The sequence below is a fragment of the Hesperophylax consimilis genome, chromosome 8, assembly GCF_061612785.1.
Source record: "Hesperophylax consimilis isolate HC1 chromosome 8, BYU_Hcon_1.0, whole genome shotgun sequence".
NCBI classification, from domain to species: Eukaryota; Metazoa; Arthropoda; class Insecta; order Trichoptera; family Limnephilidae; genus Hesperophylax; species Hesperophylax consimilis.
Window position 1 is genome coordinate 28,579,102 of NC_142843.1, and position 16,258 is coordinate 28,595,359.

At 36.2% G+C, this 16,258-nt stretch overlaps 1 protein-coding gene across 5 annotated transcripts in view; it reads left to right on the plus strand.

The window, feature by feature from the left end:
- LOC149421827 (phosphatase and actin regulator 1) overlaps positions 1 to 16,258 on the plus strand; it is a 388,460-nt gene that overhangs the window by 304,706 nt on the left and 67,496 nt on the right. For all 5 annotated transcript variants that reach the window (XM_089634064.1, XM_089634066.1, XM_089634067.1 and 2 more), the window contains one exon: positions 4,459 to 4,536. In XM_089634064.1, the coding sequence (XP_089490190.1) occupies positions 4,459 to 4,536 (78 nt within the window). The remainder of the gene's footprint in view (positions 1 to 4,458; positions 4,537 to 16,258) is intronic.

Sequence of the window (16,258 nt, forward strand, 5' to 3'; positions counted from 1 at the left end):
GCTAGGTGCGTAATTATTTACCTCGTTTCGTCCTGTGTGTCTCACTAGACTTGGGGGAATCACGTCTGAATTGAACTTCTTCGCAGTTTGTTTTACAAATCAATAAATTCTGAAAAGAGAAAATGCGAATCTCCGTCGCAAAATACTCGAGATTTACAAAAAGGACCGTGACGAGAGCCAACAATTCTGATGAGCTAGCTATATCTATATCTGTACGTGTTGAATGTTGGAAGAATCGACATTTTATGCAAGGCAAATAATTATTGCTCGGTTCTATTTCTCTCTTTTTCTTGTTAAAAATAGCGTAGTGCTTTTTTCATCCATCTCAAGCGAAAATTAATATGTAGTATTAAAAAGAGAATTAACTCATTGATATTGAAGCTTTACTGTAACATCTTAATATTAATTATTGAAAATAATATCAATACTCTATAAATTCTGTCGCGACTTTATTTTTTCTTCTTCTGTGTCATATTTTCATTGATATTATTTTCAATATATTTGTAATCATTTAATTAAAAGTAATTTATGATCGTTTGATCTGCATATTTCGCTTTGTCTCATTAAATTTTGATAATCTCTTTTAGATTGGATAATTTTCTTGTTAGTTTGCCATGCCGCAACAGGCAATCCATAGTCGTCCCCAACATAATGGATTGTTTTTTTTGTAATCCCCTTAATGCTGCCCTTGACAGATTTAAGAGATTGATTACTCTTTGTATGCTTCACGAAAATATTTTCCCCGTTGTGTTATTTTCCCGGAGTCCCGCGACGTGTTTAATTTAAGGGAGTACTTTGTATTACAAAGCTACTAGGAATATTTAGCAATCTTGTCGTGCGAGGACCACATAACGTTCAAGAGATAACAAGTTCACAAAGTAACTGAGTAATTACTTTTCCACGAGAAAGCTGTTATTAAAATGTCATTATAGCTAAGGAATAATGCGTTTCTTGTTTATTTTCAGGTCACCTGTTGACTTCTAAGTCTAAGGTCAGGTTTGCCTAGGGGTTGGAGCTTGCCTCCCTCCCGTACCCCCCTTCCTAGATCCCCTCCTGCTTTCCACAGATGTAAAGTTTTCGTACTAGGCCGCCAGGGACAGTAGACATACCACCGTGTTGACGAGAGATTTTATAAGAACTTCGGTATACCAATATGAAACTGTGTTAATAATAATACCAACTCTGATTTGAAACAAACATTGTTTTGTAACTTAATTTCCTTTGTTTGTAGCGCGACATAATTGTATTAGAATAATAATATTATAAATACACCGCATGAGTTTACCATTCTAAGTCCTAGATGTTCACAGTAATCGTGTTTCCAATGTTAGTTTCACACCACATAGCATCGCGTTTTCATTAAATTGCTGTAAAGCTTATACGCTATATTGTACATCAGATCCAAAACAACGTATCTCGTAACAATGCATTGAAACAAGTATTTTATTGTTCGCCTTAATGTAGACGTTGCTGAATCTGTTCTTTTTGCATATTGCCGATAACGATTCTAAGCCTTGTATAGAATTAGAATAAGGTTTTAAATTATCGTAAATTATCAAGTAGACATTTTAAGCTAGCTTATTTTAAATTCATAGGTAAATCGCAGTTTGTAACACCAAAATTAAAAAAAAACCTTTTTGATGACTTTAACAAAGTGCTTTCCTTCCTTTAATTTTTTTTTAGCTTAAATACCTTGGGAAATAAATTGGAAAGGTACCGTCAGGAGGTATGAAGCCATCAAATCTGTTTTTAATACGACCAGCATGAACTACCGATTTTTAACATTTTTTTCTCACTCCATTTTTTCGCCATTAAAACATTGGTCTGGAATTAAATTTTGTAAATTAAGAATTTTATCGGTTGAATTTTCCACCTTTTCCGCTCGCTTTTTTTTTTACATTGTAGCTTTTCCCGTGGAAACGAGCAGGTCCCGTAAGTATTTTATCTACATACAATTCAGTAGTTTGACACGAGCAAGTAAGCAGGAGAACTATTCGGATTGCCAAGCAATTTTACAAAACGCTTTTGCATTAGATAGTAAGTAAAATGCAATATTTTACGAATTCCCCGGCGTTGCCCGGGTTTTTAGAAATCCGATGTAGACATTAATTTTCCTCTTATTTTGAACGTCAAGTGTTTAAAGTTACACCATAAAATATCAAAATTCTGCTTTAAGGGGTGGGAAAATAGATTGAGATGTTTTTTTGTAACGAGACTTCGTTTTTAATTTTGTATTTATTTTGATAATTTGGTTGTTCGGCTTGAAAGGGCCGCCCCCTCTTAAACTCAATTGGTACTCAATTGGTTGTGAACTTGGCTCAATTTGTTGGGCCTTTATGTCAAGCCCTCGTCGAGTACATTCGGCCGTCTTGTTTCAAAATCTTATCTTGTAGGAGCTTCAAACAAAATTGAATATAGTCATTAAGTAGGCATGCAATCTCAATATTATGTAATTTTAATGTTTTTCTACCCCGTGAGCAATCCAGGAATTTTGAAACGAATAACTTGGAAAGGAAAAATTCGTCTCAAATTGGTTTTATCAGTTGATGATTTGGTTAAGTAGTAAGTAAGTTACTTTCGTTTACATGCTAATAAGGTAATAAGCAACACAGGATTTTACATGCTGATAAAAATAAGCAACGCGGGATTTTTAGTTAACCGTCTATTATTTTGTTAATTATTAATATTCTAAATGTGAAATCAAAAGCCTGTTCATCAATTGCAGGCCAATCGAATACCTATTTTTCGACATTGTGTCTTTTATTTCTGCTACAAAAAATTAGCTTATTTGAGTCTCACTAAATAATCCTCACCTCTTTTAAAATAAAATAGACGTATCTAACATTTCAACCGTTCATGATTGTACTTTCCTTTTAAATTAGGCGCCATATATAATATCGAAATTATTATTTTTTTTCTTTTACATAATCTTGAAACTATTACTTTATGGCAGCAATGTTTTAAATGTTTCATTAGTTATTCATTTAGCTGGATGAAAATTTTCCTGTATCCTATGTACATATACTCTTTATTCTACATACCTCAGAAAAACTACCGAAACTTCATTTTCTTTTATCTCTAACTATCAAAGAAACAACTAAATCTTGTGCTTTGATCAACATTTTCCGCTATGTTAGTTCATTATTGCATTGGCAAACTTGAGGTGTACAATGTACTATCGGGACTTTGGGGAATTCGGGCGTTGAATAGCTATCCCAAGTGTTTAGAGCTGGTCTTAAACTTGAAATGTGTAGCCAAAGTGCTTTGTGCAGACCTCCTCCCCCTCTCTCTGCCTGGGAAAATCCTTTGTTTCTCTCTACCGAAATGTATGTTGTATGTAGGTACCACATGTATAACAATATTGTACATAATACAATATACGGAATGTACGTTGATTATAATTAGTTCGACTCTGCACGAAAAAAATGAGTATTGCTGATTTATTAAAATATTTTTATAAACTTGATGCAGGCCATTTCCTAACAAACAATTAGTACATTCAGAATATATCGAATCACGTATTGATGCATCTGCGTTTATTCTAATAAATATAATGACGAAATGAGAAAATATTGTAATTTTAATAAACACGTATTCCGACATATGGGGATATGGGGATAACACATTCGTGTTTTACTGATAGTTTGTTAAGAAACCTGTCATTCGTTAAAGGCCTGCAGTCACGTTTTCAACCGAAATACAAATAATTTGACCAGATTTTTAATACATTATTAATATTTTATATTAGTAATTTTTCTCCGTGTGTACAAGTTAGTTAAATGTTTAACGATAATATCGACTGTTTCGTATTTTGACCTTTACACAAGGTTGGATTGAAAAAAAAAATGTCTGCATATTATACGTGAGTATATGTATATTCAAATTCGAGATAAAGCTATTATTTTAGGTTTCTAGAAAAACTACAGTGTTATTTTTATCTTTATTATGTTTAAAAATTCAGCCTGCGTATTATTGCACTCGCAAAACTCGAATAGTAGTCGACCGATATCGTTGTAAATATCAAAGTTTGTTCTTATTAGTGCCAAGAGTGTTTAGAGAGTGGTTTGAATGGTAGAAGTCGGGGACGCCCGAGGAATACTTAACGCGATGTCAGTGCACCGGAATGAGATACGGAAATTAAATAAATTCGATTTGTTGAAGTTTTTTTAACATTGTGGTATAATGTAGTGAATGATGGAAGAAGTCGGAGATGCCCGAGAAAGATATTAGCAATAGCGAAGAATTGCGGGGTCCACCAGTATATTATAATAATCTACTTGCTTATCGTTTTCGTGAGACTTTTTTAACATCGGTTTTTATTTTCATTATTCGTTATCTTTGCCTAGCAATTTATCATGTTCATTCACCATGTTCTTGCACGTTTGTATCGAATTGTATAAAATGTTGTGTATTTGTGTATTTTGTATGAAAAACATATTTTTTTACTTTTACCCCCAGGGGGATCAGCTTCGAGACCTCACGACAAAGTCGCTAGTGAACTCCGCTACCATGGAACACATACGAATCATATCAGAGGCGAGTAAACCACTTTTTACTAACATGCACACGCACGCACCTATCGCCCTGTTACTTATTGATGTCGTTTTTATGAATCTGTTTGTTGTATTTTTTTATTTTTCTATCTAAAATGAGCTAACGAGTGCGGCCAAACAAACGACTCTTGAAAAACTCGGTTTTTGATTATTCACTCGTTTATTTTAGATCTCGTTCGAAGTAAATTTCCTCCGCTCGCTTGACGTGTCGACCGACTTACTTATTTGAGGAACTTTTCTGACTTTATTGTTTTCTTCGAAGAAAATTTCAATTTTATTCCTGTTACTGTCTGCTCGGATCACTCCGCAAAATTTTGAATGGAAAAAAATTAAGTTTCCACTTATGAATTCAACCCTTGTCGTTCAACGGTATTTGATCGAAAAAATATTTATTGTTCTCATTTAGATGTTTTCTTTTCTCGTCTACATCAAGATTAACGTTCATTTTCATGTTGAAAACATTACAGAAGAGTTATCCAGTTTCATAGTTGTACATTATTTTAATGGAATAACAAAGGAATGGTATGTATTTAAGCTACTGTCTTTAAATGAAACGGTAATATCAGCCTGAAAAATTATTTTATTTTTTTACATTAGCACCACACAAGGAGGCCCTGAGAAAAAAATCCCACAGGGTCTATGTCATCTTTGGGGATGCTGTGTGGGTGGTTTTTTAGGGAAAGGGAGGAGTTCTGGGAAAGAAAGAGGTATGAGGGGTGGGTAGGAATCTGGCGCACATTGTGTTCAGGAGTGCCGGACGTATGAATCCATCCCTCCCATTGCAATGCAAAGCGATGGGTCGAGAGAAAGTTTCACCTTTTTGATATTTTTTCCAAACACACGCGTTATTTTTCACGTGTTATTTAAAATATGTTTTTTTTTTCTAAAATTATTTTTGTTTTAGAATGTTTTTAAGTAGTCGTAATTGTTTATTTGCGTTCATTTTCTCTGTATATTACGTATTGTTTGCTTTTTATCTGTTAGATATTTAATAGTTAGAAATTTTGTAAAAACAAGTCTTTAAAAAATAAGTAATATTATGCAAATGAAATTTTTTTTTAAAACCACTTGTATTTGATTTATACACGTCGACCAGTTTCGTTTGATCATATAAGAGAGGGAGAGAGCGTCAGGGACAGACTGGTAGAGTAAGGGTAAGAAGCTACATACGGAGAAAGGGAACTACTTTATACATGATTTTAAAGTTCAATATGCAACGATTTTAAAATTGTTCACTTTCTTCCTATCTAACCCTTCCCCTACCCCCTACTTTCCTTCCCCTCTACCAGATTGTCTTAGATGCTCTCTCCCTCTCTTATGTGTTTTCTTTTTCTCTTTTCCCTTTGTTTACCTTATAATCTTCCCTTATTCTGTAATTTAGTTTGCATGTTTATTGTCCTGATGAATGTTGAGATCGACCGAAACCGGACGACGTTTAAAAATCAAATAGTGATTTTAAACAAAGAACTTTTTCATTTGTAAAATGTCAAGCTACAAAATATTTGCTTTCTTCGATAACTTACATAATATTTCATAAATACTTATATACTTCCCAATCTTTAGTTTCGCTCCCCTTTAGTGCAAAGATTGACGAGCGTCGTTATTTTTCACGTCCAATATTTTGTATACGTACAATCCGTAAAGCAACGAAAATTCCACAATATAAAGCTCTGGATTTTAATCACACAGCCAGACTTACTTTGGTACTTGTTAATCAAATTCATGATAGGCATTATAAATTAAGTTTTGTATCATGTAATGAAATACAGCCATTTATATTCTCACTGTTTTATTCTAATTATCATAGACAATAGCACTTCTTCAATAAAAATAACGGTCTTTTTGAAAATAAAACATATTTTTTAAATAAATATATATTTTTGAAAGTTAGCTAATTTTTTTTTAATTGTTGGCAGCCACTCTGAAAGGCGAGCATTATTTCACTAGCCCACTATTGAAGATCATATTCTTTTCCACTATGAATCCAATCTCTACTCAATATTTTCTTTGTCCGCTTAATATTCCGGGTGTTTTGTTCCTGAGGATTTTGAAATCAATTCCCATATCTCGCTGGTCCAGCCGCGTGGTAGCGATTTTCGCAGCGGCAATGCCGATCACGGTTCCTTGCGCATGCGCGCGTTCCTCGTTCTCTTGTCAGTTCATTCATGTGGCGGGGGTAGTAGTTTCGGTGTGATGGGGGGCAGGACGGGGGCGGGGGCGGGCGAAGGCTGCGCGCCGGTAACGATCCGCGCCGCCCAGCCTCGCCAGCTCAGCCGTCGAGCCGCGCTTGTGGCACATCTTCCATTCTTGGGACGAACTTCAAATATTCATCCCGATCCTTGTCACCTTTACTGTTTTTGGTGGGAATCAATGTTTCCAATGGCTTTCAGTCCAGGTTATCGTAATTTTAATCAAAGAATTAAAAAAATATATTTATATTAAATTACCAAAAAAATAATCGTCTGTTTCACAGCAATCACATTTTTTATGAATTTTTTTCTGTATTTTAAAATTAAATTATAATCCTATGATATTAAAACTTCTCTAAAAAAATCATCACTGGTTAATGATTTAATCTCGTAACATTTTTCGCGCATAGCTAAAAACACTAAATTAGATTAAGCTTTAAAATGAACCTCCCCTGGAATGACGCGATTTGATGCCCCTGGAAAAGGCGGCCAAGAGATGGAAGGAGGCTGACGCGCAATCCCCGGCTTGCGCGCCCCCGCGTGTTTTCAACTTCATTCCAACAATTTGAGACGAAGTACGGGGCACCTCGCAACGAGGCGGAATCTATTCAGCGATTTTTCGTTTCGCAACTTAGAGCTTTCCGCGAGGTGGGTATATTTATGTCGGTAGCTTCGCTTTGTTACGCTGTCTGTTTGGGCTTTCGAAACCCGAAGTGGCGGTATTCTCAGTCGGCGGTTCGCGCCGCTCGGACGCGCGCAGCCGCTAGCAAGTCGCTACCAGCCGCTACCCTCGCCGCTCGCCGCTGCCGCCACGGGGCTGTCGGCGTAGCGGAAACTAAACTAACTTCCCGCTACGAGGTGATCTGGACCGACTCGCGTCAAGCAATATCATCTGAAATTGCACCGCGTCGGGCAAACGTCGGCGCGCTTTCGGCTGTCGACTGTCGACTCTTTGCATTACTTTTGCTCGCGAGTTTTTAAGTTTTTCTGTTAAATCGTAGAATAGTAAAACGTTGTTTATGTTGAATGTTTGTTGACTTTTCGTGCTAATTCTGTTATGTTTTGTTTAATTTGTGAGCTGGTGTCATGATTATATTTTTTTCGTTTTAAAATAAACAAGAACTTTATATATGTCTATAACAGCAACTGTTGAACACAGTACCTACTAGACTTTGACCTTTAAAATTTAATACAAGCATCATCTAAATAAAGTTACTATCAATCTTCTCCGGATTCGTGCTCCTTTTTTTAATTATTTATTTTCATACGATTCCGTAAATTAGATTTTTCTTTGTTATCTTTTCCCATTGTCTATGAAAATAAATGTTTTTTTTATACACAGAATATACTTATATACTTAATTTTTGATTAATGGTTATTAAAGAAAAACGAATAAAAAATTTATAAAGTTTTTAATTAAATTTAATATTTTTTTATCGTTTTCGCTGCAACAATAAATATGAATACAGTTTAAAATTATTGGAAGTTTTAACATTTCGTTTTCCTTTCTTTGATCCGATATCAAGTTTTCGGAAGCTTTTAATTAACTCGAATATTTCGCGCCGCTGTGAAGATTTTTCATAATTTCATTTAAATTTATTCACCGATAACAAAGTCAATATAGTTTGAAATTATTTGGTCTGGTAATAATGAGTGAATGAATAATTTACTTCTGACTTTACCAGCCAAACAGTTTTATTTTGTAATCCGGAAAATTACATTTCGTGACAAGGTTTTAAATTTAATCACATCGACTATTATTATGTTCAATCATGAAACAATATAATTTAATTTTCCTCGTTATTTTTTCAGAATATTCATTGTTAAATAAATTCCATTGACTTTATTAATATTATAGAGTTTTATAAATGTTATATGTAAGAATATTATGAATAAGTGTTACATATTTAAAGTTCGTTATTGCAATAAAATCATAAACGCTTCGCATATTACGCAATATTTACTCGATCTGTTTGTCTTCCAATATTCGAGTATTTTCCCTAAATCGCTTTCCAATCGAGTGTCGCAGAACATACAATAATAAGTGGAGACAGAGCGAATGAAGTACCCTTCCCGACGGCCGTTATGTGGTAAACGGTGATCGGTGAATACCAGCGCTATTCCTGCAAGTTTGTACAATCACCGCACTCGACGTTTCCTGAAACGTCAGCATTGGAATTTGTACAGTTCCGTTGGCGCAAGCGATCCAGTACAAGCGTAAACTTGACTTCTAACTGCGCTATATTACATCTGAGCCGGAGATAACAGAAGCCGTTGTTGTATTCGACTAAAGCAATCTACTGCAATTGCATTTCAAGAGAACCTCCTTTGAGGTTGCCGCTTTGGCCTAGTACTTAAGATTTTATTACTAAAAGATTTTGATATGTTGTATTAAGAAGGAACGAAATAGCATTCCCAAGAGTCGAAGTCTGATGACGTCAAATGGCTGAATCTGTAATTAACGAAGATTGGAACCTACCGAATTGCGCAATATAGCAAAATAAAGGACTTAATAATATTATTACCAAAGACCAAAGATGCTTATATTAGTGATTAAAGAAGAAGAAGCTCCAGTTAAACATATCAAATATAGTTGAACATATTACGGTGCAGATGAAAGCTTAGATAAGACAATTGGTGTGGAGTGCTTTTGGTAGTTGTATTGCCATGAGTGGTGTTGGCTTCCTGGCCACCATGAAGACCCTGACTCCGGGGCGGGGCAGACGACGTCGCTGCGAGAAGCAGCTGCTGGAGCTCGCGGGCGGACCCCCTGACGTGGTGCCCTCCTGGCCGCCCCACCCGCCGCACCCGCCCATCACGCCGCCGCCCGCCTTCCTGCCGCCCGGGTACCGCAGACGATCGGCAGGTAAACACTTCACGCCAACAACACCACATGATACGCCAGTTCATTAAAACATACCCGCCCATACCGAACCATTTTAAGGACTTATTATACTTAGATGACACATGAAGCGAAAAAATAGGTTCCATTTGTGTCCGTCCAATTAGTCCGAGTTGGCCTCCAACGCTCTAATGCCGAACGACCGGAAACTACAAAATTCGGTCTACGTGCAGTGCGCACCGGTTAAAGACACGATGTTAGTACGCAATATGGCCTCTTATTGTAAAGCTCTATGGTCCAGACTCAATTATTATAAAAAAAAATTAAAAATACATAAAAATAAATACTAATGTTTTTAATCCCCTCATGCTGTCCCCGCATCGCATAACAAAATCTATCATGCTAAGCATAAGGGACTAGTTATAGCAAGGGCCCGAGGCTAAACAGGGTTCTATGCACAGACATAGGAATTAATAGACGAGAAGATAATGGCGAGGGGTAAAATCAACTGTTGAAGAACGAAGGGAGTAAGGCTGACTGTGATTCGTCAATAAATCAATCTGACAGTAAATAGGCATCTCGCATTATAATATCACCATTTACTTCTTAAAAGTAAAATCTGATTTTGAATGAATAGACATTTTTACATGGGAGCGCAAATTACTCGCCACGTTATGAACAAATTTGCGAAGTCCAAATTCGGAAAAAAAATTCGGTTCTATTTTCAGAGTCGAATATTTCGTTTAAGTATTTAGTTAAGACACTTTTATAAATGTTCATAATTTACTTCCCAGCAACCAACCAGCTTTGTGTTTCGCGTCCAGACGTTTCTCGATGTGATAGTATATGTTTCTAAAACTGATCTATATTATACGATGTGAATATGCTTAAAATAAAGTAAAATAATGCTTATATATGGAATGTAATACGACAATTGGGTTTATTCTCTTTTTCAAATCTATTTTTACAAGTTTTCATAGTACAAGTCAACATTTTGCCGTGTTATTTCGTAAAATGAACCGATGATGCCTCGACCATAGTTCGCACAAGAATGATGACGTCACGTTTACAAATTTCACTTGAGGCCATACGCGAGCACAGCCGGCTCCAATGGAACCGGTATGGGGAGTGGGGATAATACGCTTTTAATCACTTAGGGCAGGTCTACTAATATTCATATGTCTATGGTTCTATGCAACGAATATATTGTAGCAGGCGGCCAACCCTCGCCGTGCGCGCTCTTTCACACCATTCGCGCGCCCGCCATGCGACGGTGGCGCTCCGATGTATTTTTGTATACATGGCGCACAGCCACGCGCGTCCGTCCTGTCCGCTTCCTTTCATCTCCTTTCCAATGAGTTGTGTACAAACTTGCACCGATAATAATGCCTATTTTAATTGATATGTATTTTTAAGATTTTTTTTTATTTTGATACCACATGAAGAGTTGTCCCAGAGTTTTTTGACTTATACTCTTTATACCTAAAATGATAGAAATATGACCAGCTTGCAATATGATACTCGTAGGCAACATATAATTGCTATAAGCAAGCGTGTTTTCTTTAACTAAAAAAAACGCCAGATCATTTAGTTATTTTATTATCGCCTCACGGCATTTTGAATGATCAATGGAATGCTGATTTGCTTTACCGAGATGCCAATTCTAGGTGCTCCGAAGAAAGTAATTGATCCCTACGGCGCCTGTAGGCAATCGGCAGAAATAGCAAAAACGTGCACAACATTTCAACATGGTCGGTTCCGACCTGGATTCACTCCTTAAAAATACTCTCCTCAGAGTATTTACATAGGTTGTGTAAGATAATATAACAAAACATACGATCATACTCCAGATGGGCCAAAAGAAATAGTTACCATACCAGAGGCCCTCTTACGATTTATATAGGCCCACCTGCATATATCTATATGACGAGTTAATTATTTCCCATATATAATTAACCCCCATCTAACACGAGTCACACTATTTGAACCCCCACTCCCCTAATGGCTAACGAGTAATAGGTATGCGGAAATTCATCTTCATAAACCATCGATCTCTCAGTTGTGATTTGGAACATCCAAAATGTTTCGTTAATGGTTCAATGGAACCAAAGAATGTATCAAGTTTTTTCTTACTTTGTAAAACAAGGTAGGTACTAGTCCACATCAACCCAATCAACAATAGGCGATCGATGGGTTAACACTCAATTGTCCTAATCCTTACCCTAATTGGTGCCCAATTTTGGAGGGTAATCCAGAAGTGACTATTATAGGCCAGACGTACTCATAATTACTATGATACGATATCATAATTACTTCATCCACACTCCAACATCTGCTTTGATAGTACTACTAGGCTCTATGAAATAATGACTGAAGGAGGTGAAGGAAGCACAAGAATGTTATTAACTCTTGTCCAAGATTATTAAAACGATCACAAGTATCAGGTACTTGGGTATTTAGCATTCAAACCACCTACCTACTTTTTATACATCTGACTTTGGTATTGGATATTGCTTTATTTTCGCCTACATATTGAAAATCAATTTTATGCTGAATCGCTAAAGAAACGTGTACGCATTTTGTTTGTATCGCGAGACTTTCCACGCAGCTCCCACATAATCAATTACCCCGCGATTGGATCTGTCGAATGTGAATCCGTTGTTTCGTTACGCTAGAATAAAAAATGCCACGCGAGGCAGGAAAATGTGACTTTTACGCCATCCATAAAAGATAATGTACGGTGATGTGTCGGGCGGTACCTACGCACATGTGTACTGTGCTCAGTTTACAGGTGAAGGGCACGGTACAGACTACAGATCTACAGTAGCCAGCTTTGGCTAGAACATGGGATTTTCAACAAGATTTATCTGCTTTGAGACTTCGGGAGGAATTGGTTCCGTGAGACGTAATGGATAAGGCTTGAGATTTATACACGCACGGTTCGAGGCCACCTTAAAAGTGTTACACTTCTCTATTGCAACCTGAAAATACAGAATTCGATATGAAACATGTATCTTCAACTCTCGTTTTTATTTGAAACATTCTGTCGAATGATATTTCGCCGAGAGATACCGAATCGGGTGTGTTTTTTCAACAAATGTTGAATTGAATGAAATCCGAAAAACAAACAATTGGAGAAAAAATAACAAATTGAATCGAATATGAAATAATAATACTGTTCAAAGAAATTTCGGTTCCAGATGTCGTAAGTGTTTATCTCTAGGATCTAAGAATCTTCACAAACTCTCCTGACAGACTGATATTATTTTGTTGCGGAAATTTGAGTTTTCAATTTATATTCATACGGACGGGTCGTGTCAGCGTTCCCACTTGCCAAGTAAACCGTATCGATTGTGAACCCTTGACGGATATTGTTAAGGGATTTAATATGGGCACTTGACAATATGAGCATTGCCCCCGAGGCGACAACGTTTCCTTTTATATTCTGCGACACATGGCCATATCGTTCCATTTCGATATTAACATTTCCATTGAATACGAAACACCTTAAATGCTCTAAGCTTTGTGTATCAGTTACCATTTACTGAAACCTTTGAGATTGCCGCAAGATATTACAAACCGTTACCAACCCGCATCTGCGCGCTTCAATTAAATATGGAAATTCCACACTTTCCGCAAATTGTGTACCATCTGAGCATTTAATCAAATTCCAAAACTACTAAGTTTTCTCTAGTGATTTTTTGGGAGAGAATCTTTCCAAGTTGGTTTAATTCAATAAGAAAAACAAGACTGGTCGTGAAAATATATTCCTAAGACTTAATTACACGATGTCCGGAAACTCGTAGTGCAAGCGGGAAATTGGTGAATCTACATCACATAGAAAACACTGAAAAACTTTTTTTTCTCTCTGAGTATTTCGATGTATTTTTAAAAACTTTTTTCTATGTTTTCCGGCAAGTAAAAGATTAAAAACAAGTTTGTCTGGCGGTTTTACGTAAATAAGAGTAATACGTTAAGCCATATTTTAAAAGATATTAAACAGCTGAAAATAATGCTGTCCCAAATGTTGGCTAAAGAAGGAGAATACGTAACACGACATAATATAAAATAAATCAAGATAAAACATAAAAAGCAAGTAATTATTGTGATTTTGAAATCTTTTATCAGTTCTTCTACCTTATTCAAATTATTTTAAAAGTTGTTGAAATCCCAGTCGTTTTCGTTGACTCACAGGTGACTCGTAGTTATATTTATTGTTGTATTAAAGTTGTACTTTTGAATCTTGACAGCCGTGAACGGATACGTAAGTTTGAGTGTTGGCGCGTATTTGTTGCGGTATCGCCTAATTCCACTCACACATGTCCGCCAATTTCCCGGGAGGGATGTGTATACTTGACAGGGCGGCCACGTCCGTCGTCCCGACTCGCCCGTGACCCCTTCTGCCACTAGCCCTTAGCCCTTAGCCCTTATCCTGAGCGCCGTCTCGATCTGTTCCCCGGCTCTAGGAACACCAGGCAAATAACCCTTTTCTTCGGGTTTCTAGTTCGATACTTCGACGGCGTGACCGATGCGCTCAACAGCGTTTCTCCATTTGGCGGGGCGGAGAGTGGAAAGCGTGCCACCCGCTCTCACTCACCACTCTCGAGAAAAGCAATCAAAGTCTGTTTTAAAACCGTTCTGAAAGTTTAACGGAAATGTCGGAATTTCTATGTGCATGACTTTTTATTCTGTGACTGCGGTACGTTTTCCACTACAGCTTCATGAAACTCTGCGGGTTAAAAAAACTATTAGTGTGGCGAGCTTCGTGCATGAGGCGACCGCACATTTCTAAGTTCAGCACGCTTTATCGCTGCCGGACTCGGATCGGTTGCGAACCGGCGCGCTCCTGAAATGCCTTTCTGCGCGAGACAAGTTTGAATATGGTTTATTTTATGAAAGTTGAAATAGCGCTCTTTTTTCCGTTCCATTCCATTGTGGAGTGTTTCCATTAAGTTCTGAGTGTTTGCACACTACTCCCTGGTTCTTGTCGCGGAGCGTTCGAAGGTGTCGGTATAGCTTTTCCAATTTTTTCCTGGCAAATAATATACCTACTTTAATGATAAAATAATATGTTTCAATTTAATGTCATCAAGTTGAAACCTCTTTGTTTAAAGAGAAACATATTGGATAAAGGTGATTTGATTTTATATTTTTGTAATTTGCTTTACAATATATATGTGTTTCAATATATTTTTATTATTATTCGTTTACAAACAAAGGACAAATAATAGAGCGTTTTGTTTTAATTTTTATATTCTAGTAGCTTGAGGGTTTTTTTAGTAATACTAGGTTAGTTTTTCTACTTTATAGTTAAAGAATCTTATGGAATTATTTATTATTTGGTATTTATCCCGGCATGTGTCAGTGATTGTTTTTACTGCATCAAATTCTTTTGTCTGTCAGTAGTCGGGAAAGTTTCGTTGATTCTGAAAATTTCCCAGTGAAAATGAATAAGTCGATTTCAGTTGGGCAAGTAAAGTTCAGTTGAGTAGACGCTTTCTGAAAGTTGATTTTATAAACCCACGGTGGCAATTGCTCGGCTCGATGTCAATTTAACGACCTTTTCATGGCTTCGTATTGACTCGTTTTAGTGTTGCCATAGCCAGACATCCTCTCCCTGGCAATTCTTTGTCAGCTCATCAAACGGACAAAATGAAAATAATAATAAAGCAAACTTTTTCTTAATATTTACGGCTCACCGTCGTAAATAAGGCAATTTTCACTCCATCAGCTTTATTTTTCTAAATTATCAACAATATCTACTTATTTGTAAAATGTCAACGAAGTTGTAAAGCGCCCTTGGCTTTTTAACGTTATTTAAATAAATTCAAACATTTATGAAAATCTGTGAATTTAATAGAGTTTCGTATATTGGTTTTATAAATTGTTGTTTACCGTATTTTCTTGCTTCAACTCGTCAAGTTTCGAAAGATTGACCGGTCGACCGATTATGTACTGAACTTTACACATTAGTGTGTCTGTGTTTTTATGTTGGAAAATAATTTTGCAAGCTGTCGTAATTGTTATATTTTTTAAGAACGCTAAGAAAACGAGATGATTTCTTTAGAACACTCTGTATTCTAAATACTTAATTTAAAAAATATAGCAGAAAAAAGGCAACTCTCGTACGGTAAGTTCTACCGTCATGAAAGCTTCTACAGCTTTTTCTATCTGATATTTCTAGTTCAACGCAAATAATTTTAGCTACGTCATATTCATCGTGAGCTATGGTGTTTTTAAATAAGCAAATAAATAATACATGATGTATAATTTCTTTCATATTTTTCGATTCCAATTTCGTTCAATTCCGATTTCGTTCAATTCCGATTTCGTTCAATTCCGATTTCCTTTGAAGCCGGCTAGTAAATCTAATAATGTTTCAAGAAAATATTATTATATCTTGCCGGTAATTTTCAGACGTATTATTGCTATATTCTATGTTTTTTCCCTATTTATTTATTGTTCAATATTTCTAATATTTTAATTTTATCGTGGATTTTTAACTGTTTTTTTGTTATTGTTTGGTTTTACGCCCAGCTGGGCTTTACATGGATTTTAAGAACAGAATATACCTAGTGAGCTATCTAAAATTATACACAACGTTTTTAAAGCATGAAATAAAATTAAACCGATAAAGCTAAATATGAAACAACATTAGTGAAACGTGTAACATT